Raw genomic sequence first — 26,533 nt, 5'->3', positions numbered from 1 at the left:
TATACAGTACATTCTTAAAGTATAACATATTTGTATATTTTTAAGTATAACTTAGCTGCCTTAAATATCTAAATATACCCTAATAATTGAATTTGAATTGTGGTTCAGAAAAGCAGAACCATTTGTTCAACATTCCAACACTCCATATCTATTAATATAATTAACTCAACTCCTTCTTGGTAGTATACAGGTTTAAATAGTAAAAGAACTTATGCACAAGTAAGTCAAGATACCACAATGACACTCAAACACATCGTTTTATTTATATACTAAATTTAAAAATACAAATCTTATTAAAATGCTTATGAAACATTGTATACATAAGTACTGTCAAATACTATCAGATTATGACATTGTGTAAATTGCTAAAGTTAATTAGAATCAGAACAAAGTACATAACTGCTGATAACAAATTTCAGAAGTCAAATATTTTAACATTTGGCAACGTGAAGTAGTGATCCGCACAGGAAGATGTCTGCAGAGGTAAAATAGTAAGAAAATAAAGGATTAATGCAGGTAGTCCTGCCCTATGTGTTAATAAGTGGGTCTCTTCCTCATCTGCTTAATTCTCATTATAACAGAAATTAAAGTGCACAAGACCACCAGGAATACTTGATTTGGTTGTACCCTAATACAGACTACAGCCAATTATGCTGCCATATTAAGGGTTACGATTCTTTGTACTGTTCCTGAGGTTTTAGAAGTTAATTTTGAATGTGGTGAAGGGAAGAGAGGCCAATACTTTCTAAATTGCACCAAGTGGCCTTAAAGTGTAGAAACACCAAAGATAAAAATATTAACATGGGGATAAATTCAAGAAAATTATTCCTATTTTGCCCTGGGAATAAAATTAGGGTAAGAACCTAGTTTTACCTCTGGAAAAAGCTTACTAAAAATCTGTTTCAAAAGACCAGACATGTACAGCAAGCACCACAATACTGTCAGTTACTGCTTACCACTTAGATACTGCATCATAAATACCAGGCATAAATACCTGCCCTCTAAAGGCTCACAAGAAATACAGGTAGAAGCATGTGATTACTTGACACTAATTTTACTAATTAACATTAAGTATAATTTGTAAAAATAGGTCACCATCATACAATCAAGGAAGAGGAGAAGGAAAGCTGCTAGTCTATAAAAGTGCTCCTTTTAGCTTTCAAACCCAATAGCTTAATTTTGGGTAAAACAAGATTGTAAAGTAAGGCCATCAGTTCTAAATAAGCTGATGAAGCCATATATACATACTCACATATATATGTTTAAATTTCAATTCTGATTTAACACTAATGTACTACTACAAACCATTTCTAGGAAACATTTTATCAGGCTTATTTACAAACACACGATCAGTGACAAAGATATGGAAAATTTTAAAAACTGCAGGTATATGTAGCCATTTAGCAATATAATCCACTAAAGATAAAACATTTACATAATGTTTTTAAAAACCAAAGAAGTTTTGTAAGAAACCCCTACCATATATACCTATGGGTCATTGGACCTGATAGGCAAATAAATGGATGATCATGATTAAACTTGTATTACTATCTCAATATCCTATCAGTATGAGGTCTACTTAGAGTACTACCTGCAAATACACAGTCTCTCATGATTCGATGAGAATATTAAGTTATTGAATACATTTTTTACTCCCATGGCACATCACACTTGGTAACACTAATAAGGTAGATTTAGATAACACTTAAATCATGATTACGAATGTTTAATTGAATATTTTCCTTTCTGTAGCTGCGAAATGTAAAGCTTAGATTTGCTTCCATCAGGCCTCTTAAACCAAACTTCATCATGGTTAATTGTTGTAATTACAGCACTAAAAGAGAAAAAAAAAAAAAGGAAGGAATGAATGAATGAATTACAATATGCCTCCTCCACTCATTTTAGAGAATTAGCTTTCATAAAACCAGAATAGCTGGGCTATCAGAGTAGATTCAGGTACGTAATTGTCATTTACCAGAATGCTGCACTACCAGCAGGACATGCTGTCAAAAATATCACATTCAGCAGTACTTAATAATCTCCTTTCTTTTCTTAATAGAGTTGGCAAAATTTACTGTTAACATAACTATTAAATGCATATCATTCCTAGTCTATTGCCAACCCCCAAAAAGAATGGAGTTAAAACCACTACTTAAGTTATTACTCCAATAATCAGCCTTGACTATACAAAATCTGTCAAACACCAGTCCCTAAATCCCAGTGGCAAATCATCTATGATACTGCTACAGATTTTTTGTGACACTAAATCTTCATATAAAAATCCTTCAAATATATGTGTGTTTAATACTTTCATATACTATTTAACCTCTTAAATTACATCCCTGTAGTTCACATTCATTCAAACAACAGTAAAAAGCAAAAAAATCCACGGATGTGATATATAAAATAGCAATTAGTTCAATGAATTTCTATGACAAGAGTTATTCACAATGCTCCTGGTATCCTAAAACAACAGTTTTAAATTATAATCCAATTAATCATATTTGGAAAAGGAGTGTTCTATACTGAACACAAACACTTCATTTACCACTGATAGCTAGAAAAAGATATTTTCTTATGGTAGATAGTTACTATTCTGAGAATTAAATCCAAACCTACTGAAGGAATGAGAGCAGTAATAAAAACTCACAACTACATAAGACTTAGAAAAATATATAATTACATAAACTTAAAACCTAAATAAACTGAATCTTTTTAAAGACAATTTTCAGTTTTCAAGTTACACTTTAATTACTCTAGAATTTTCATTAATTTTCCCCTACTTTCTACTCTTAATTGATACAAATTCTTTTTACCTAAACTACTATAACAAACTCCCAACAGCTAAGGATTAATAGATCCACCAAAAAGTTATAGTAATCTGACTTAAAGATCATAATTTAAGATCATAACCATTCATCTACTATAAAATTAAAATTTAACAAATGGGATCATTTACTGGTCAAATAATATCAACATTTCTACTTGTGTTAATACTTATGTTCATGAACTTAATATGTAACTCCAGTATATTAACACTGGTATTCACACATGCTAATCAAATCATATGTCTAGAGAAAAAAGGATCCACAAGCAACTACTGATACATTATGAATGCACTTCTGGGCAGCAAATATTTATTCACAATGATGTAAATTCTGCCACTGCGCAACACTGAAGTGATTAAGGCTTTTTACCTTGTAGGACATTCATCTTTTTTATCAATACATATTGTTTGTCCACGTATATACCATTCACCATCATAATATAATCTTCCCTCTTCAGATCTAGCACTGTGCAAATGTTTTTCCAGTTTCACAGGTGCTAAAGGGATCAGTTCAGAAACTGTTATATTAATAAGACATTGTCAGAAGAACAAAAGTACAGAACATTAAGAATACCAAGCATATTGAAAAAAAAACAGCATAGCTATTTCTTAGATAACAAACCAAAACCTAATAGAAATAAGGCTTAATTTCTTACATATTTATATAATTCAAAGTTACTAAACAAAGCTGAATAATGTACAATAAATATCAATTAACTAGACAGTTGCCAGAAGTGGGGAGCAGGTAAATTATTAGTTACTAGTGCCAATTTTAAGCAGACTTTAAAATATCAATTGCCATATTTCGACTGAAAATTATATTTTTTGATATTTTCTCCTTGACAGTCATCTGACACTTCCAAAGAAGCAGAGTTTAATATATATTCCAAGAGTTTTCCAGGTCTAAGATTCTAGAACAGAAATTTCCTATGTAGAACTGCCATTTTTAAATCCTAAAAATAGTTTGACATTAATCTGATAAACTCATGTAGAGGTAAAAAATTTCTTTATGAAGAACACTGTATAAAACATATTATGATACAGGTATCTGCTTCATCATTCAATTATCACTACCACAGAAAGGTCTTCCCCTACCATCCTGTTCACTCCTTAGTTCATCTTCATTACAATTTCATTTTTCCATCATAACAATTATTACAATCTGTCATCATCTTGTTATTTATTTACATATATATTTTTTTGCCTCCCCAAGGAGGTTCTAGGAGGTCCATTTCTTGCACCCTTGTATTCCCAGAGCCTCATAAAGTGCCTGGTATGTAGAAAATGTTCAAAAAGCATTTATTCATTTGTGCAACAAATATTTTCTGAACACTTCCAACCACAAGAATTGTGCTGGGTGCTAAAGAAGAAAAATTGTGACTAAAGAGATGGTTCTGACCTTTGTAAATCTTACAATATAGCCAGAAGACAGATAAACATAAAAAACAATAAATTAAAAATTATAAATTGTGGTAAGTACCATGAAGAAAACAAACAGGATACAAAACTAAAGACGAGTAAGAGAAGAGACCCATTCAACTGAGCAGTGGGATTCTCGAATCAAAATGATTCAAAAATGTTAAGAACCTAGAGATTTAAGTACTTCGTCTCCTTCCCGTTAACTCCCCAGGAAATTAATTTATTATAATATTGCTGCAATTTCCTGATATTAAGCTTAAAAAAATCCTTGAGTTAAATATAAAATGAAAATTAATCTTTTATAGATTACTTTATCTGCTTGAATGTGACTAGGAAGTCCTCTTCCTAATATTTAAAACAAGGGTTTTTATTTTTTTTTTTACTTAAATCTAGCTTCATTGTTCATAAAAGAATTAGGAGACAGAAAGTGAAAGAAGGCAAAAGCAAAAAATTAGAAAATAAGGTATATTAACTATTTTGTCAGTGACTTTAGGCCTTCCAAAAAAAAAAAATCAAGAAAGTATAATTTAATGTGAATTTTATTAAGCCTTATCAGAAGTATGTAAATCTTAGTGATGGGTAAACTTTTTTTTGGTATGGACTCCACTGCCACCACTCTAATCTCTCTCCTAGAAAATGCAAGCATCTAAGGAATTTTGTTCATAATTTCAGAACTCACAGTCTCCCTGAAGGCAATCCACAGACTCAAATGTCCTACCCTATAAAATTACTGAGATCATGAAAAACATTTAAGAAATACTTTCAAAATTACTGATTACTAGCTGGGCCTTCCCGGTGGTGCAGCGGGTTGAGCGTAGTGCTGTGAAGCTGTCCGCAGCCTCTGCAGCACCAGTTTGATTCCCTACTGGCCAGGGAGATACCCACATGGAGCAGAAGACCTCTCCTGTTGCACTTGCTGCTCCCCTCAGCAGTGTATTTCAATCCGAATGTCTGTTCTGCTTGCCACTCTGTCTCTGGTGAATCCTCTTACCCTCCCATGCCTCTGGCCTGTACCCCAGTTCTTATATTAAAAAAAAATTAAATTCAAAAAATTACAAAAAATTACTGATTACTAGCAATAGTAATATAGATGAACAGTGAAAGAAAGAATACAATGCATTCAGAATCGGGCAATTTTTCCATGAGGCAAAGACTTCCAAAGAATTTCTCATAATTCCCGGGGCCTCCCTGGTGGTACAGGTGGTTAAGTGTAGCGCTGTGAAGCTGTCAGCAGTCTCTGCAGAGCGGGCTCAATCCTGGCTGGCCGGGGAGATATCCACATGGCATGGCAGACCTCTCTTGTCTCTCCCACTGCTCCCCTGAGCAGTATATTTCAGTCTGTCTATTCTGCTCCCCGCTCTGTCTCTGGTGAATCCTCTCACCCTGCCGTGTATCAACCTGTACCCCGTTTCTTGTATACATAAATAAATAAAAAATCTTAAAAAAAAAAAATTCTCATTATTCCTGATTCAGTTCACTGATGAACTGAAACCATTGACAAGGGAGCTCTTTAATATGTAAGAATTAACAATCCGGAATCTCCAGAGAGAAAGTTTCTAAAATGAGACTTACGTTCTGTTTTCACTCTGTGTGGACCCAATGTAGCCATTGCCTTTAAAAAAATAAAAAAGAGTAAGAAAAATGTTGTCTGAGTTCATATACTGAAAGTATATTTTGTTATCTGTTTAGTATATACAACAGTATCGATAAGCTCAATAGCAAACACAGTGAAATATAATCTTCAGTTACTCTAATTATCAATGTCCAACATCATAAGAAATATATATATATAAAGAATAACAATTTTTCCTAGAGATGTTGTCAATACCTGAAATAATCTAAAGAACTCGACTAAGAAGTTCCTGAAAATGGAAAAATTAAGTAAAATGAGTCTGCACTTTCAAACAAGCACAGAAACTCCTTTAAGTTTTGGATGTCTAATGACAGAATGCAAGACATATATTAAGGGTTCAAATATTCACTTTTGTTCATTCAACAAATATTTATCTTTCTCTGTGAGCCAGAACTGGGCTAAGGAATAGGCATAAAATGGTTATATTTTTATTTTTGGACAGCCTAAATAAACACTTTGCTGTACTTTTGCATAAATTATTATATTATTACCAAAAAAATACAATCAAACTGCTGACATGTCTCTTAAAATACTCTTGTATCCACTATTATCCGTAGTAGTATTAAATCCCTTAGAGACAATGTTGTAAAGTAAAGCAAATTTATAATAATCAAATTTTGATATATTAGTAAAAAACCATAATCTTAAAAAGTAGGCTATAAAAATGTATTTGTATTCCATTGATCCTTGTACCTTCCTAATTGTTGTCCAGTCTTCAAGAATATCAAGATCTTGTAGCATATAAACTATATATGGACGTTGAAAAGTCAAGGTTAATTTAGCTGTAAGATTTTTACATTTTGAATTAAACTTCCAAATTTCTATTTTTTAAGAGAATAGAAAAATAATTTCTGGACATATCTTCAGGCATGCTGAATTCTGCCTTAAAGTTATTCTTCAAGAAACCTAGTACCAGAATATATTCCAGTACTTCAGACGCTATAACCTCATTCTTTTAACTCTACTTACTGACTATAAGATACACCTTCAACTTATTCACTTTTTTTGTTTGTTTGTTTGGTTTGGCTTGGGACCATAGGGAATGCCAAGATTAAATGCAACATTAATTTAAAGACATTCCAATATTAGAACCATAAAATATGTTTAAAATACACATGAGAATTAAACAATCATACCATATACCAAACAGCTGTTTCACATGAAAGCCCTTGTGTACTGTAAAGTCATATTAATTTTCAAAGGTGAGATCATGACTAAATCTCCGTTCCCTACCCCTCTTAATTGAAACTATCTCCCTCTGTCTTCAATCAGTTTCATAAATCACTCTGTGCTTATTACAGAATCATGCAAATAATGTCAATGTGTACCAATAAAAGTTACAAAGGTACACACAATGCAAAATATACATCAAGACATTAAGAAAAAACGGGAAATTTGGAAAAGGATATCTGAAACAACAACTGGCTTCTTTTTGTCAGGACTAAAAGGATCCTTTCTCTTTTTTCTTGATTGAAGTTCATCATTCCACAGCTCTGGCAAATAAATAAAAATTAAGCATTAGCTGATGGCTACAGATCAAAGGGAAAAAAAAAAGACTAATTTCATGATAGCAAGACTTCATTGACAACTATGGATATATATATATATATATATATATATACGTATGACTATATTATTTCATAAACAGCTATATATAATGCTCCTCTGTCTTTATTAAAGTAAAAATCAACTTGACATTTAATGACTAGGTGATAGATATTTGTTAAACACTGTGAAATATATAAACATGCATTGTCTCACTTACTTGTCAAAGCTACCTGAGGTAGGTATTCCTATTATTGTCATTTTACAGACAAAAAGACTAATTCAGAAAACCTAACTTAACTGCCACCCATGTTCACCCAACTATTTGGTAATGTAGCTTAGCTTGTTGGACTCTACTATGTCTACTCTATACTAGGACAATAAAATTTATAGTAAGTAATGTAACACATATGCAAGAATTATAGCATAACCCAGTAAATTTTCCACCCAAGTAGAGAGCCTTTCCACAATACCCACGAAGTAGCCAATTTCATACTGGACTTACTTTCTGCCTCCCTATAACTTCTATCCATTTGTCCTAGTTTGTATGGTACCAAAGAGTAGAGATTTTATTCCTTCCTTCATAAGACAGTCTTTTAACACTGAAAGGGAAAAATGCTGTAGCTGTCTTCCATTATAATTCTTAACAATAATATTCTTCCTATTCTTATAGAATACTATTCTTATAGTTCCTGTTACAATTCTATTTTGTCCCTTTTCATGCACTCCATTTTCTACACCTTCCTGAAGTGTAAGTTCAAATCAAAGCAACAATCATTATCACAAGAAATTCATTAGATGTCTCACCTTTCCTCTCATTAAGATAACTTCATTTACATAACACTTATATTAGCAGACTAAGACATTCCAGTAAACCAAAGGTTCAGTATCATTGGAACATCACAATCACATCATTCCCATTACCTGAGGTAATATCAATGCTGTGCCTGTCCTCTTCAAGCCTTCTTATCTTCTCCTCTAGTTCACTCTGGACTGTATCATATAACAAAAGCTTTTCACTCTGGAAAAGAAAAATAAAAACAGACTGCACATAAGTAGAAAGAAAAAACTGACCTATCTTAACTAAGAGTACTAAATAACTCACTTAAAGTACTTTTAACATATGATACTTTTCTTTGCTTTTATACTTCAGTTTAAAAAACTTTAAGAAGAAATGTCAAATATATGAAAGACATGAAAATAAAAAATATAAATCTACATTTAATTACATGCAGTTAAACTGTTTAAGAAAATCTAAATTTATATGTGATTTAGATAACAGGTAACTATTTACTGTATTAAAAACTCATATATAAATATAAGTCCCACATGCCACCAAAATGGAAAGTCTATCCCATAAAGTGAATCATAAAATGGATCATATTTTCTTTCAGAACAGTAACTGGGCCTTTATTCCTCACTAATATCTCAGCATCACATTAAAATAGACTAATATCACAAAGAGAAAGATTCAAATACAAATTTTATAAAAGCTTTAATTTATATACTAATTATAAATCCAATAAAAGTATACACTATATCCAAATTTTTTAACAAAACTATAGAAACATGAACGATTTGCTAAGGGTAATAAGATCATTAACTGGCAAATCAGACTAGAAGACCCAGGTCTACTAGTTTTAGTCCATTATTTTATATAACACTGTATCCCTTATTTTAAAAGCTGTAAAATATACATAGGTGTAATATGCAGATCCATTATATAAAAAGCTATGATATATTTCCAACCTACCTATCACATGCTTCAATAAGGCTCTAAGGCCATTGAGATATAGCTAGGTATGATTGTCCTATAGAGGCTTCTGGGATACAGTTAAATCTGATTTCTTTTTTTGCTTTTTTGTTTTAAAGAATTATTCCTTTAAGATTTTTTATTTATTTTGTGTAGAAGAACTGGGGTGCAGGCCAGAAGTGTGGGGGCTGAGAGGATTCACCAGAGACAGAGTGAGGAACAGAATAGGCAAAGCTATTGAAATACACTGCTAAGGGGAGCAGCGGGCAAAACAGGAGCCGTCTGCTGTGTCATGTGGGTTAGCTCTCTGGCTGGGGATCGAACTCAGGCCATCTCAGTGGCAGCACTGAGACTTAACCCCTAAGCCACCAAGGAGGCCCAGATCTGATTTCTTGTGGAAGGTACAGACCATATCCATTGAGGCAGCATTACCAGCATCAATCATGAAGTTCTCATGTTTAAAGATTCTCCTGAGTGTTAGGGAAATGATGGCTTTTGTCAATTTGAGGTGAGTCAGGAGCCAGAGAGAAAGCAAAGCTGAAGAAGACTACAACTAGATCTCATACGAAAAATAATCCCACTGCATGCTTACCTCTAAGCTTACTTCCTTTTACTCATACCCTGCCCTTGGTAAAGTCTTACGAAATATTCTAGTCTTACTGCATTTTTTCACAAAATGTTATGTCTTAGAGAAAAAGGGAGACCATGCCACCAGCTCAGTTCAGATGTGTGGCAACACTATAAAGAGATCCAAATTCTCCAACCAGGAATGATAAGGCTTTTGCTTTTAAGAATATGAAAGTTTAACTGATGTATTCTTTTTTCTTTCTACTGGTTAATTTGCTCTAGGCCTAGCAAAATTTCTAAAATATATCCACTAATGGTTTTTTATAGTTTAAAAAAAAGCCACAATGAGACTGAAATGTTTGAAACTTTGAGGTATCTATAAAGATCTTATAGGTGTACTTTAAAGAATACAAAATAGGGCCTCCCTGGTGGCGCAGGGGTTTAAGACACAACCTATGGAGCTATCTGCAGCCACTGCAGCATGAATTCAATCCCCAGCCAGGCAGATACCCACATGGCACAGCAGACCTCTCCTGACTCGCCCACTGCTCCCCTCAGCAGTGTATTTCAGTCAATCTGCCTGTTCTGTTCCCCGTTGTCTCTGGTGAATCCTCTCACCACCCAACATCTCTGGCCAGTTCTTGAATACATAAATAAATCTTTTTTAAAAAAAATATATACCTTGAATTTTTTCTCTTTGTTCATTTCTCCCTTTTCTCCAACCCCATAAGACCCTCAAAAGGCTTCTCTGAGGAAGAAAGTAGTAATAGAGCAGAAAGAGGACACCATAGAAGAAAGGCATCCAATCCCTCTTGCTTTGGTGACTGTAGAAGCTTCTATGGTTCAGCATGTAATTTCATTCTTTAAAAGTACCACTGTAAATACTTATTGGGCTTCAATACCTCACATACCTCAAATTTCCATATCTAGACTTAAGCAACCGGCTTATTAAGTCCTTTTCCAGGCTGACACCCATGCTTTTCCCATCAGCTTAAGTTGCCCAGGAAAGTGATTCCAAGGTTCCATTTTTGTACTGGACTCACAATGGCCTGTGTTTAGAACCAACTCTTTTAGCAAGTTCTTGACTTAAGTACCTCACTGTTGTCAACTTCCTTTAGGACTGGAATCCTGGGAGATTCTGAAGGACTAGCATTACCAGAGAGTAAAACATACAAAAAGCTACCATCAACTTTGGTTATTAAGTATATTACTTTAGAATAAAAATCAGAATAGAATTTAAAAGCTCAGAAACAGACCCTAGTTGTATCATGTACATTTTAGTACATGATAAAGGAAACTTTTCAACACACCTGGACATCTAAGCAATAAATGACAACAGGAAAAATAAAATAAGGAAAAAAAACCTCAGGATCTTTTGCCTCATGTATTATATAAAAATAAATGGAGTGGAGTTAAATTTACAAAGTAAAATCTAAAAGGAACTAAAGGGCCTCCCCAATGGCACAGCAGGTCGACCGCAGCACTGCGAAGCTGTCTGCAGCCTCTGTAGCACCAGTCAATTCCCAGCCAGCCAGGGAGATACCCACATGGCATGGCAGACCTCTCCTGTCTCGCCCGCTGCTCCCCTCAGCAGTGTATTTTAGTCAGTCTGCCTGTTCTGCTCCCCATTCTGTCTCTGGTGAATCCTCTCACCCTCCCGCGCCTCTGGCCTGTACTCCAGCTATTGTATAAATAAAATAAATCTTTAAAAAAAAAAAAAGTTTATTAAAAAAATAAAAATAAAAGTAACTAAAAAAATACTTGATATTGAAATGAAGACAGTCTTTCAAAGCACAAAAATTAGAAAGTCATAGATGAAGACTAATACATTTAATCACATAAAAATCACATTAAAAGGGGCCCTCCCTTGTGGCACAAGGGGTTAAGTCTCGGCACCATGAAGCTACAGCAGCCACTGCTGTAGCACAAGTTAGATCCCTGGCCAGGGAGCAACCCACATGGCCCAGCAGAGCTCTCCTGCCTCACCTACTGCTCCTCCCAGAAGTATATTTCAGTCAGTCTGCTTGTTCTGCTCCCCACTCTGTCTCTGGTGGAACGTCTCATACTCCCCACCCCCCCAGCACCTGCACCTCTGGTCTATACCCCAGTTCTTATATGCATGACTAAATAAATCTTTTTTAAAAATCACATTAAAAAACAAAAGTAAAAAAGCATTAAAATATTTGTAGTATGATAAAGTTTTAATAATCATAAGATGGCATTAAACAAACATGGATAAATCTAAATACTGCCAATGCACTACCAAAATAGGACATAGAGAGAGAGAACACAATGAAAAATAAAATGTGCATTATCTGATATTATTTTTCACTTGGCAAAGTTTTCTTTTTTTCACAATTATAATGCACAATGCTAACTGTGATGGGAGAGGGAATGGCTGTTTCTCATTATAAAACTGCCTTCAGAAATACCACACATATTACCTGTTAAAAACAAATTTTTAAAGAGAATATTTGTATCAGTATCAGGAAATGCTGCTTGCAAAAAAAATTTGGTCACAGAACAGTATATATAGTCATAACACCTATGTGAAAAATAATCATACAAACATAGGTTCATTTAACTGCAATTACCTCTGGTTGGCAGATTATGGTTGATTTTATTTTCTCCTTTAGAGTTATTTCTCAAGTTTTCTCAATATATACTTACTAATGTTATAATCAGAAAATAAAAAAATGATAACAGAAAAAATATTATCTGATAAATGTTCATTTTAATTGGACAGTCAAAAGATCAGTCAAGAGCTCTCACCAATGTTCTAAAGAACTAGAATCCAAACCCTTAACCCTGAAGACCTCACTGAGACCTTGCTATCTCCTGCGCTCATGTCTTACTAGTCATCTCCAGCCTTAAGGGGAAGCTTTATGAGGTAAGGTATTTCCACTTCTCAGCACCTGACACTTTGTAGTGCTCTCTAAATATGATTTTTTAAGTTGATATAAACCATCTGCTGCCTCAGTTGGCTCTGTGTTTTGGCACATTATCTGCATATTCATCTAGATTCTGGTCCTGGTTCTTCCTTTCTATCTGCTGCTAAACAAACTTTTATTTTGACAACTGGTAGTACATCTTGCTTCTTCTTGCTCCCCTTGCCTCTCAAAATTATTTCTGTATATGTGTAATGTGGAACTAATGAATAAATAGATAAAAAGACCTGAATACTGAAGTTCAGATTTAATGGTATACTGCATGAATGACTAGAAAAATCAACAGATTTCAATTCTGCTTGTTGCTCATTAATTCTATGATCCCAACCAAACTACTTAACTTCTCTGAGGTTCAGGTGATGTAGTCATAAAAATCAAGATAATTCCTATTCCATCAGGTTGCTGTAGAAATTAAATGATCATTTTGGGGGGGCGGGAAGGGAGGGATTGGGATCAGAATGGGGGGGGGTTGCAATTGTATGGGGAATATAAAAATAAAATTTATTATTTTAAAAAAAAATAGAAATTAAATGATCAAATATAAAATACACACCACTGAAAATGTAAGTTCTTTTTCCACCCTTTATTTCCTCTAATTGCCCTCCAACTACGTAAGTACCGTCAAATTAATTGTGTAATTAAATAAATTAGTTAGAGCATTAGTTATACATTAATTATTTTTTAAAAGGCATTAACTAAATTAGAAGAAATTTAGGTAAGTATTTAGAATTTCCATATAGGAGGGAAGAATGCTGAAACATGATGGAAAAGAAAGAAGATCAATATATTTGTCTGGGTTAAAAAAATATTACTTGAAGATATCTTCTTGACTTATTTGTAACAATACAGTGAACTTGATATCCTTAAACAAACAAAAAACTCCCAAACCACACAGAACAGATATTCTAGATAAAACATAACAAACACCAAAAACAAACAAGGAGTTAGAAACTGCAGGGTAATCTGATGTTGAAACTGTGGTTTCCATGAGGGTATTTGTTGGTGTCAATAAACTAGAGGCATAGTTTTAATGGCAGTTTGAAAAGAACACACCTTGGGCCTAAGCAAAGGAGGGGAGGGTGGTATGAGAATGGAATCCCTGCACAGCCCTGAAGGCTCAAACCTTCAATGAAAAGGTAGACTAGAAAAGATCTACCTGAGGGAAACCTGTCTTAGTCTAGGCAAGAAGTGGGAGGAAAAGATTTCCCTGAATATGTTAACTCAGACCTGATCTCTACATATGTGAGATTCAAATACAGATTACCTGCATATTCCAATAAATCCCAAGTCAAAGAATTAAAATAGTTTGGTCTGGTGGTACACCTAGTGCCTAGAGGAAACAACCTAGGATAAATAAAAGTAGATACTCCCTGAAGAACTTATATCCTCACAGAATTCCTACAATAAAACCTGCTATAATCCAGAATCATGATATAAATAAACTGTGAAGTTTGGAAGGAATGAAAAACAGAATTATGTTCTGAAGAACTTCAGATAATACTAAATCTTAGAATATGAACTATAAAGCTATATGGAAGATAGGTGATAATTTACATATGACCAAGAAAGTTCCAGAAAAAGAAAATAGAGAAAATGGAAGAGGCAATACTAGAAACAATGATGGCTGAGAAATTTCCAAAATTAATAGAAAATAAACTCTTAGGTTCAGATAGCACAACAAATCCAAGACAAGAAGGAAAAATAACCCCTGTAGAGACATACAGTAGAGAAACTGAAGAACAACAAAGAGCTTAAAAGCAGTCAATAAGGGGAAGGAAAAATGATCTATCCCCCTAAACTGTCCCCTGAGAATCACTGAAATAAAGCTATCTTTGGACAAATAAAAAATGAGTTTACCACTAAAAGACTGTGTGAGGAGTGCCTAGGATATTCTTCAAGAAGCAAAAGATGAACCTGATGATGGCTGCAACTCAAAAACACTGAGAAAAAAAAAACTAATACAATGCAGATAAACCTCAAAAGAACTTATTCTGTGAGATCAAAATAATGTCTCATTCAAAAGTGAAAAAGGAAAATTGAACTAAAATAGTAAACAACTGTAACTTGTAATATGGGTGGGAATAAGCAGAATGAGAGGATTCTAAGGTCCTTTACAGTTCAGGAAGAGGGCAGAGTTATGAATACTTAAATCCTACTAATGTAGTTACTTAAAGCAATAATTGAAATAACCAGAAATAGAAATATCTTTAGATACAGTTTTTGAAACTCAACATATCACAAAAAGATCAGGTAAGAATTTAAAAGGATAGGGACCTTGGGCCTCCCCTGTGGTGCAGTGGTTGAGCGCTGGGCTGAGAAGCTGCCCGCAGCCTCTGCAGCACTGGTTCAATCCCTGGCGAGGGTCCCACATGGCACGCAGACCCCCTCCTGCCGTGCCCGCTGCTCCCCTCAGCAGTGTGTTTCGTCAGTCTGCCTGTTCTGTTCCCCACTCTGGCTCTGGTGAATTCTCTCACCCTCCCTCGCTTCTGACTGTATCCAGTGCTTGTATAAATAAATAAATCTTAAAAAAAAAAAGGATAGGGACCTCCCTGGTGGCGCAAGGGGCTAAGACTCAGCCTTTGAAGCTATCCACAGCCACTACAGCATGAGTTCAATCCCCTGCCAGGGAGAAGACCCACATGGCGCAGCAGACCTCTCCCGTCTCACCTGCTTTTCCCCTCAGCAATGTATTTCAATCAGTCTGCCTGTTCTGTTCCCCACTCTGTCTCTGGTGAATCCTCTTACTCCCCACACCTCTGGCCTATACCCCAGTTCTTGTATGCATAAATAAATCTTTAAAAAAATAAGAATTTAAAAGGACAAAGCAGAACAAATAGAAAACACAGAACAGGTTGGTATTAATATAAAAATAATCATTATGACTGTAACTGCACTAAATTTATCAAAGACAGTTTGTCAGACTGAATTAAAACAAAATTCCTCTCATCTAGTCTCCTACTCAACACTGCTATGGAAATGGCAGACATCTCCTATTTGGCATCATGGCCCTCAAACCCCTATGAAGATTCCTTGTTAAGACTGTCAAAAAGAGTGCCAAGAAATTCGTCCGGCACCAGCAAGACCAATATGTCAAAATTAAGTGTAATTAACCAAAACTGAAACTGTTAATTGGTGGGAAAACAATGGATCATGTAATAAAATGTTGATTACCTATATACATGTAAAAAATATAAAATTAGAACCATATTTTATAACATACACAAGAATTAATTAAAGGTAGTTTAGCAATCTAAAGGTTAAAAGCAAAATTTCAACTTTTAAAAGAAAATTCATCTTTTTTAACCTCCATGGAAAAGACAAAAAGCATATATGATAGAAAAAGAATGATAAAGTCAACAATTAAAAAGTAAAACGTCTATCCATCAAGTCATCAATAAGAATGGAAAGAAAGGGCCTCCCTGCTGGTGCAAGGGGTTCAGATGCAACCATGAAGCTATCTGTAACCACTGCAGCAAGAGTTCGATCCCTGGCCTGCCAGGGTGCAACCCACATGACCAAGCAGACCTCTCCTAACTTGCCCGCTGCTCCCCTCAGCAGTGTACTTCAATCTGCCTGTTCTGTTCCACACTCTGTCTCCGGTGAATCCTCTCACCTGCCCCCCACACATCTGGCCTGTACACCAGCTCTTGTGCACATAAATAAATAAATAAATCTTTAAAAAAAAAAAAAGGAAGAATGGAGAGACATCCTCCCACTGCCTGGAAAAAAAACATCTGCAAAGCATGTAACCAGAGAAGCATTTATATCCAGAATATATAGAGAACCTCTACAGTCAATGAGGAAAAGACTAATCACCCAACATAAAAGTAAAAGATATGAACAGGTACTTCTTAGCAAAGAAGATCCAGTTGTCAGTAAACATCAGAAAGATGTTTCATTTCAGTTATAATCAAGAAAATGAAACAACTGCTCCATCATTTTTATACTTATCTGTTCTTAGTATTTTATTAATTTATAAGGACATGGTATATTGAAGTAAGATAAGAATTATTATAGAACTTGTCCTCTTATATCCAATACTGTTATTTGTGACCTGGTTCAGGTTTTATGAAACATTATCTGCAAAATTAGCACTATGTTTTTTAAACACTATTCAAAATAAATGCAATATATATAGAAAATCCATTTATTTTCCCCATAGAGAATTCAGCTCTAAAACATAGAAAATAGGTGTAGTGAGTTAGAAATTAATACTGTAGTTCAACACTGTATCTGTACTACTGGATGTACATTTTTGAGTCCTGCATGTTATACTAACTATACTACTATTTTCAGTGATGTCAGATGCAATAACCATTACAAGATCCTTATAAGGGAACAGTTGCAAAACTTCTAAAATTATCTCACTTGGTTCTTTTCTATGGTCCTTTCTTTGTGTTCTATTTCCAATACAGCTTCCAGTGAAACTGTATTCAAAAAAAAAGAAAAAAAAAAATCACACAAGTGATGAGCTAAAGTACTATTTAATTTTGTTTCACTTAATTACTTTTTTTAAATTACTGCATCAGAAAAGACTTGAAGAGATTAAATTAGCTTAAAAGTTAAGCAAAACAACAGTACCTCACAATGCTGGCGAGAAGCTTGTATTTCACATTCATATTTGTTCTTTACAGATTCTAAGCAGAGCTCTCTATAGATTCCTGCAACCAAACACAATTACTCTGATTATGTTAGCAATGAGTTTCATTATCACTTCCCTACAGGAATTCTATCTTAGCTTTATAAGATGAATCAAGAAGAAAATGACAAATGATTCCAACTGTATCTTTAAAAAGAAAAGGCTCAGTTAAGATATTTATCAAAGAAGACTAAAAAACCAAGAATTTAAGAGCTAGGAAGAAACCATACTATAAATTTTAGTTCTTATCCCATTTTTCTAAATACTCCTGAAGGCTTGATAGAGAATGATCAAAATGGGGAAAAAAAAAAAAAACCTCTTTCCTATGAAAGCAAAAATCTCTGAGGACTCATACTGGAAACAAATTGATTTCATTAATCATACAGTCAAAGTAACTGGACACCACAGCCATCAAAACATTATGTTTTAACTGTAATTTGTTTTCAGGGTTTAATACTTCCAAGAGAATTAAATGTATAAACTGATATAATGAAATCTATGATGTTCAAGTGTTTCTGTTAGAGCTTTTACTAGAGGTTGAATACTCAAGAGTTTAACTTAACAGTTCCAATGCAATAGTATACAATAGGCAACATGGCCACGCAAATATGCCATCAAAAAAAAAAAAATGGCAAAGAATGTTACCTAAAATATACTAAACTCCATGCCATAGTTGAATCTAGAAATGTTCTGTTTTGTACAGTAAATGCATAGGACAAATATCTGAAACTACTACTAGCAACACATTCACACACCTGACTATATACTCAAAATATAAAGGAGGCCACAGAATAAAAAAGTAAATAATTGAGTAAATAATATTTCCTAAACATCCAGTAAGTCTCATGCAGTCCTTTCAGAATATCAAAGAAAATTAGGGTGATGTTAACTTTTAAGGGTACACTAAGTCACTATGCAAAGATAGCGTATGTTAGGTATTTTATCTGCAGACTTAATATTAAGCACTCAAAAAAACTGATTTAAGGTGAATTTAGTACAAGAAACTGTTATCAGCAATGGCTTAACTATTATATAGCAAGTACATGAGGACAGAATAGTGCCACAACCCCCCCGCAAAGGAAAACAATCAGCACCTTCATTAATTAAAACTGGGTTTTAATTTGAGAAAAAAAGATAATCTTTAAATATAAAAATCCCTGTGATGTATGCTAAAATAAGACTCTATGGTTGAATCCCAGTTACAAGCAAAAGACTGAAATTTAACACTACAAATATAGGACATCTTCATTTAATCATAGCCAAAAATGAATGATCAGACTTATCAAAACAAAAAATTATCACTACATTACCTGGCTGAAGGCTAATTCCCTGTTTTATAATATCCTGATCAAATATTTTAAAAATGTCTTTATATTTTAAAAAATCCTATAACTCTAATAAATACTAACAGTACCTAAATTGAACCTTAATTTATCTAATAGGAAATTAAACTGATAGTAACAGTATCTCTTATCGTATGGCTCCTAATTATTTCACATGTGGAACTATCTTTTCAACAACATTGTGGACAACTTTTTTTTTTAAACCCCCCATAGCAGTAAGGAAACAGCAAGAGGCATTTAACAAATAATTAAGGGTTTACTGATAGTGAAATACTCTGATTATGCTAATACATTTGCCATTTCATTAACAAACACACTTAACATACACTTTTTAAATCTACTGAAGAGTTCATTTCTACTAAATGGATAAGATGTTTTACTTTCCTACCTGCTACCTTTGTACGAATTTGCATATTTTCTTGTAAAGTTGCCAGTGGCTCCAAATATTCTGGTGCTTTTCCAGCTATGACTTCTTGCAGTTTTGCATCCACCTGACTTAATCGTTCTTTATAAAGTCTTAACAAAACAAAAATTAAGATATTAATGTAATAAGCCCAACAAAGGCTAAAAATTTACATTCCTATACATTAGCTCTATTATTCATATTCTAATAACCCACCAAGTATATTTCTGCCTTGATCACAAGAATTCAATTACATCATTTGATTTTATATACATAACCACAAAATAAATATTTTTCTATCTTTTTTAGATGCATCAATTATAAATGGCTATTATACAACATAAAAAAAAGTACAACTAAAATAACTGGCTCTGGTACTTTTGATTTTTGTTTTAATTTAACTCAGAATAATAATCAATTCTAATTAAAAATAGTTACTTAAACACTGAGTCTAAAAGAAACAAAAGAAATCATTCTGAATAGACATTAGTAGTTGTCAAAAAGCTGAATTCCCTAGCTTCTCTCCACCTTCCCTGAAATGGAGTTAGTATTACAATATTCACAGTCCTTAATTTTAAAAAGAAACCAGAGAAAGAGTGATGAAGGTAAAACCAATGACTATGGAACCTGTGATTAACACACCCAGTTCATTGGGGAAAATGAAGTTACAACAAAATTAGCTGTTTGATGGATGAGCAAATGAAAAATGGGCAGGAGATCTCTGTTATCATACATAAGAGTCCACATACACTCTGATTTGCCAGCTCTCACATCAATACCTTTAGCTTACCATGGACAGAATATGTGAAACAACCCAATATTTCTTTTTGGCAGGATAGAATACTTATTTAACAGTAAAATATTTACACTGTCATTTATGAAAGGTACTTCGAAATACTGGTCTTGTGGCATGTAAAGGAAATTCTAAAAATTTCAAAGCAGATTAACAATTTAATGTCATTTTTATTCTTTTTTGCTAGTTAGTAAATAATATGTCATAATATGTCACAAGGATGTCATGTAGTAACTTCTAAAAGAAACCATTTATTATGCTTGTACATGTTAGTATTACTAGAAGTTGGTTTTGAAAGCATTACGGTGCCTGACTTTCATATAAATTCTATTCTTTCATCTTGAAACTATAGGCCAATACAATTAAGACAATCAATATTGTCTATAATTGATGACTAATTTCATAGAGATTCGTATGATTATTCTGAAGGAATAAAGCAAGTTTTGATGTTAAGGCAATAAATATTCTTTTTTAAAAAGGGAAAAACTATCTGACTTAACTGCCAAATAATACCATGTCTAGGTTACATTTCTGTAAAACTCAATATGCAATGATAAACAAATATGTAAAGTCAGAAAAGCATAACATACTTATAGTTTTTGAAATTATTAATACAATTTTTGGCAAAATGCTAAAAAACTTAGCTAGAAACATCACTTTACATAAAATTTTGATAAGGTATCCCAAATAGGTGGAGCATCTTGAATTAATGTGCATTAATAATTCAATTTTAATTAACTACTCTTTTAAAAGATTTCAAAATCAGTATAAGGTCTAAAACTTGGGATTTAAATATGAAATACATCAAAGGCAAGAACTATGAGACCCTCAGCAACAATTATAACACTATTCACAGAGTGGATGCTCAATTAATGTTTCTTGGCTACTAAATATTGAAATGAACAGAAACTTCCTCTAACTTTTTAAGTTGGCAAAGAACTCACCTTACACCATTATACAAACTGCAAATAGTGGAATTTCTGCCTTATGAAAGGAGTGCTATGTGCCCTGTAGTGCTAGAACAGGAGAAGCAGGGTAATTTTATTATTATTACCATCATCATTTTTCTATTTCCCACTTCTTCTGGAAAGGATTTGACACAGCTTACAGAGATACAAAGTACAACATAAAAATATCAAACAAGGCAATTTGGAGCTGGAGGGAAAAATTAAATAATTATAAACCTGGTATAAAGATTAACTTCCTTCTAAAACATATGTTTCAATTCCTTGAAAAAGGATACTACTAAATAATGGTAGCAGAAATGAATGAAGCTGGAGGGGGAACTAGGTAATAGTCCTAGCAAGCCATGAGAAAGCATGATGCTAAATAGGTCTTCATTGCTTCTTTGGGATTGTCTAGGAGAGAATTAGAAGAAAAAGAATACACACCAAAATTATGAAGAATTAACAAATGGAAGAGCCAGCTTCTGAATAAATTAAGGTGTATTTCCATCTGCATCTATTCAGTTTTCTAAATCACTGGAGCCCATTTTTGTATTTTCAATTTCACATAAGAGTTCTGACATTTGAAAGGGGGAAAAATCCGTATCTAATAAGCACCCACTTACATGCCAGGCAAATGGCTAAGAATTTTATATATTGTTCATCTCAATTCTTAGAGTAGATAAGATACAGGAGTGATTATTATGCCTTTTTAATATGTCAAGAAATAGGGACTCAGAGATTATGCACTTTCTATTCCACCTCATTTCTTCCAAGGTATCATGTTTTGGCAGAAGGAACATGATAGCACTAGGAGGCAGAAAGTCTGGATTAATTTATCACTTCCTGAAGAATTATGAGCACATCACTTCTCTGAGAATCAGTTTTTCTCACAGGTAAAATGGAGAAAAGTCCATCTATTTTCCAAACCATACAGAGTCGCTGCAAGAAGCAAACTAAATAATCCATGTAATAGCATGCAATGTATGCACTATCTAATACAAGATATAAACAAAAATCACTATGCCACCTTTGGGAAATATTCTTTTATTTTCAAATTTTCAAAATGGTACCTTTGTTCACTTTTTAATAAAGGAATGAATGAAGTCGATTAAAACCAAAAGTGCAATAACCTAGGGAAAACATCTTAATTACCAATATCCATAGTATCTCATATCCCCCCAAAAACCTGCCTCAAAACCCTCACTAGTTAATGTGATATTCAGGCAACAGTTGAAGCCTTTCAGATCAGTCAATCCCATAAAATGCAAAAAGGAAGTTCACAGTGGGTAGAATGCCTCCTGTGCTAGTCTTTATGAGACATGGTTGAGATCCAGTGGCAATGACCTTCTGAAGTCACTACTTACTGATCTTTGAGATCTGTAAACTGTTTTTCAAGATTAGACATTTCATCTAAACATTCCATTCTTCTTCTCTCGCAGTCTTCATCATCCATTTCTTTTAATAAAAAGACAAATAAAAAAAGGTAAAATTAGTCTAATGTTTCCAATATATAAATATGTAAATTCAAATGGTTTAAGAAATAAAGGGGGAAAAGCCTATAATGTGAAGTTAGATATAGGTCTATGTTAGATGTATAATATATATAATTAACCCTTAAGCAAAAATAAAATTTATCCAAAATAATGTCCACTGTAGATTTCAAACTAAAATGCAGGTAAAAGTTTAAGTCACAGCAGTTTCTTATTTTTTTTTAAATCACTTTCAAGAGTTGTCTATAAGCTATGTCTATGAAGCAATTAATCCACTTTTGTTTTCCACCAGCTTACCACAATTTAAGCATTAAAATAATTATCCTTTAAAAGTTTTGAAATTCTTTTATACTGCTCACATGGTTGACTTACCAGTCACATAAAAAATAAAACTCAGGGCCTCCCTGGTGGCACAGGGGTTAAGTCTCAGCACTATTACCCCTGCAGCCAGAGTTGGGTCCCTGGCTAGGGAGCTAACCCACAGGGCATAGCAGACCTCTCCTGTCTCCCTCACTGCTCCCCTCAGCAGTGTATTGCAGTAGATCCACCTGTTCTGCTCCCCACTGTCTCTGGTCAATCTTTCTCATCTCCAGCACCTTTGATCTCACCCCAGTTCTTTTATGCATAAATCTTAAAAAAAAAACCTCATTATGTTGGTCACAGGATCTTGATCTCCTACTTTTGTATTCCCATTGTTCCCTCTCCCCAGAATATTGTAACTTAAGGAGAAAGATGAAAATGAGAAGAAAATCAAGCAAACTTTTTAAGGAAAGCAACTCTTACTATCAGTTCTGTCCTCTTACTATCATATCTGTCCTATATTTCATATCTTCTATTTTTATATCACATATATTCAATATATCAAAATAACTGACACACAAAATGATCTGTTTTGATTATCAAATAAAGGTCAGATTATTTTAAAAAGTTAAATCATTTCAGTTATTTCATATAACAAGAAAGCATATGATTCTTTTTTAACTTTTCTAAAACAGACTGAAATTATTTCTAGTTTTTACTTCTTGACTTTTTAAACCTTGGTCCTTCAAGATAACTCATTCAATAATTCTAAATAAGAGGTTTTTCTGTAGCCTTAGGACCTGGTCAGTACCAAGATCAGAGAAGAATAAAACTGGAAGTTTAACATGCAAGCATATGGTAAAAAATAGATGATTTTACAGGAGGCAAAATTTACTAAATAATTTCTTTGCACTTAAAAAGTTTGATTTGTTATTCAAATTATTACATGCCTCACAATTTGTCCATCATTGTCTAGCATGGAATAAAAAGTTAAAAATCACTGTATAGTCAACATTAGAGGGGGAGAATTTTATCAAATAGATTTCATTTTGCAAAAATCCTAGCTCCCATCAAAAATACAATGACCAGAGCCTCCCCGGTGGCACAGCGGTTGAGCGCTAGGTTGCGAAGCTGCCCGCAGCCTCTGCAATGCCGGTTCGATGCCCGGCTGCTCCCCGACCACCTGCGGAGCGTCCCACATGGCACGTAGACCTCTCCTGCCGCCCGCTGCTCCCCTCAGCAGTGTACTTTGGTCCTTCTGCCTGCTCTGCTCCCCGCTCTGGCTCTGCCGAATTCTCTCACCCTCACGCACTTCTGACTGTACCCAGTGCTTGTATAAACAAATAAATAAATAAATCTTTAAAAAAATTTAAAAAAAAATACAATGAACATTTGAAGATAAAATGTTTTACAGATATAGAAAATATATTCACAGAAGGACTAGATGTTCTTTCTCTATATTCCTCATTTTTGAAATCTCCCCTATTTTCATTACTCTGCAGAAGGCTTCTAAATCATGCAAAGTTCCAATGTCACACATCAATCAGTGGGGCACTCTTAACACGATAACCTCAAAAAGCAGTATGTCTTAAATTATCTTCCTTCTTTATCTCAAATCTTTTACTTTTCTATTTCTGTGCATGATACCACCATTCTCCTTGTATTTGTGTTTTTAGACTTACTTTCCTTTCTAAACTTGCACTCATCAATCGCGCTGTTTTAAAAAAAAATCATTCACACCTATACCTTCCTTTTCCTTTACCTGTTCATGTTCTTCTCCCAAACAAAGTGGGCTTCTAATTTTTTTCAAGTATGTCTTAATTTCTGGCCTTTGCACTTTTTCTTACATACCTCGCCCTATAGAAACACCTGATCAATACCACCCCATTCCAAATTCTGCCCATTCAAGATCAGTAAGGTAATTCCACCTTCTTCAACTAATCTTTCTAACCACCCTATTTTGAAGATTTCCTCTGCCTCAAATTTCTACAGCATTTATAGTAAAGCATTCATTTGGCAATTTAATCACATGGTGACTTATGACAGCTCTTTAATTGAGACCAGATCATAACTATTTATTTATACCTCGTAGAGTAGTGCCCAATGCTGCACAAAGAAGTCACTCATAAAGCTCATTTTTTTAGATGGCTGATTTATTGAGAAATTACATTCTTCCGTGAAGATTTGCTTTGAAAAGAAAACCTGAGGAGAGGGCATCAGGTGATAATGGATTGTCACAGAACTTATCAATCCTTGCTTTAGATTGGTCAACACAAAGAAGTCTCATCCTCATCACATGGATAGGAGGAAAACAATACAGGTAATCACAAATTCCATTTTCTTTGTAATAACCATTCCTAAAAGTTTGCAAAACTGACTTTTGGTGTTACTGCACTTCCAAACCCCACCCACCCCTCATCCCCCTTTAAAAAAAAAAAAAAAGTCCAAAGCTAAAAAAATTGAAGGGAAGAAAAGGTTTGGAGAATTTCAAAGCTGCCCGAAAGCCAGCCCATTTTATAAGCATATGAAAATCCAAAATCACCCCTAACGTCTCTGTCTTGAAAAGTTCAGGGAGTTACCATAAACCGGACAGCTCCCAAGTGAGCCGCCCGAAACAGCACAGATGTCAAAAGCTGACAGGTTGACTTGAAAGCTGAGGTTCATAAGATCTAAGTCAGCCCAGAACCGGGACAAAAGTACCCTCGACCCCGACAACCCACCCATGCAAAGAAGCAGAGGCTGCAAAGGTGACTAACAAGAAAAGAGGTCGGTGGTCTGGGGAGGGGAGGCATTTCCAAAGTCTGCTAGACGAGCTTCGGCCCACAGCTGCCTGCACGGCCCAGAGGTCCCTGAGGCGGAACCGCAGCGAGCTGGAGCCCGCCGCGTCCGGGAGCTGGGCGAGCCCAGGCCCGCGCCCCGCCCCGCCGCCTCGTCCACCGGGACCCGCCGCGGGCCAGGCGGCGACCCGTCCGGGTGCTGCAGCCCGGCGAGGAGCCAGTCCCCGCCCCTTCCCTCTCTCCCCGCCCCGCTCTCCCAGCAGGACGCAGCTGCCCGGCGTGCAGAAAGCGGCCTGTGGCGCGCCCGGCGCGGGGACGCGAGGTCCCAGTCCAGCAGGGGCGCGCACCTGAGCTATCTCCATCCTCGGAAACCGACGAGCTCTCCGTGTCCTCGTCCTCGGAGCTGCTCCCCTCGTTTTCGGCGTAGTCCACCTCCATCTCATCGTGATGGTTCGTCTCCTTCTTGTCCCCTCGAGAATGGACTGGCATTTTCCAGCCGCGCCGTCGTTTCTCCCTCACGGCGCCCAGCCCGGCCACCGCCGCTTCAATGAAGGGCGCGCCTCACGTCCCGACCCACCCGGCGGCCGAGCTTGCCCTGAATCCCCTCGGCTCCTCCCCGCCCCCGGCTGGAGCCTCACAACCTAACCCGCAGGCTCTGCGCTGGGAGCGCGGCCATTGGCGGAGACGGGCCTCCGAGCCAGGGGGCGGGGCCTACCCTGCTGCGGCACGGTTGGTTGCTCGCCATTACGGCGCGACCTTGCGGTGTTTGCCGGGAGTTGTAGTCCCTGCTCCTCCGTCCTACCGGGGCGACCGGCTTCCAGGCTCCCGCAGCCGGGAAGCCCTTCTTCCTTCTGGACTTCAAGTCCCACAAGGCACGAAAGCTGACAGACGCGATCGCAGTTTATAAACTAAACAGTAACAGATTGTGCGATTTTGAGTCTGTAGGTACCTTTTTCCCGCCCAGCGGTGGTCAGTCCGAGCTCTCCGACTATCCAAGGTTTTACTATGAGATGTAAAAAGGTTTTTTTTTGCCCAAGGGTTTTCCCTGCTCTTCGAATCTGGGAGACTTGGAGGAACGGCTCCTCTACTTAAGCACCTTTATTACCACCCACAAACCATTAATTATATTGAATTAGAAACTGCAGATGA

At 35.3% G+C, this 26,533-nt stretch overlaps 1 protein-coding gene across 2 annotated transcripts; it reads right to left on the bottom strand.

The window, feature by feature from the left end:
* Positions 1-1,530: 1,530 nt before the first annotated feature.
* BRMS1L (BRMS1 like transcriptional repressor) lies at positions 1,531-26,052 on the bottom strand. 2 transcript variants are annotated; one of them, XM_037503219.1, is made up of 10 exons: positions 25,732-26,052; positions 22,182-22,272; positions 19,063-19,190; positions 17,274-17,353; positions 8,349-8,445; positions 7,289-7,372; positions 6,573-6,637; positions 5,819-5,858; positions 3,198-3,324; positions 1,531-1,834 (listed from the first exon to the last, which is right to left on the bottom strand). In XM_037503219.1, the coding sequence occupies exons 1-10, from the start codon at positions 25,871-25,873 to the stop codon at positions 1,717-1,719; spliced, it is 972 nt and encodes a 323-aa protein (XP_037359116.1). In that variant the 5' UTR covers positions 25,874-26,052; the 3' UTR covers positions 1,531-1,716. The 2 variants fall into 2 exon arrangements, with proteins under 2 accessions (XP_037359116.1, XP_037359115.1); XM_037503218.2 differs by having other exon boundaries at positions 3,198-3,345; positions 25,732-25,984.
* Between the last annotated feature and the right edge of the window lie 481 nt (positions 26,053-26,533).

Source organism: Talpa occidentalis, unplaced genomic scaffold (genome assembly GCF_014898055.3).
Source record: "Talpa occidentalis isolate TD23 unplaced genomic scaffold, MPIMG_talOcc4v2.1 talOcc4.11, whole genome shotgun sequence".
In the NCBI taxonomy this organism is placed as follows: domain Eukaryota; kingdom Metazoa; phylum Chordata; class Mammalia; order Eulipotyphla; family Talpidae; genus Talpa; species Talpa occidentalis.
The sequence above is the reverse complement of the archived record's forward strand: the minus strand, read 5'-3'. Positions and strand labels throughout refer to the sequence as shown.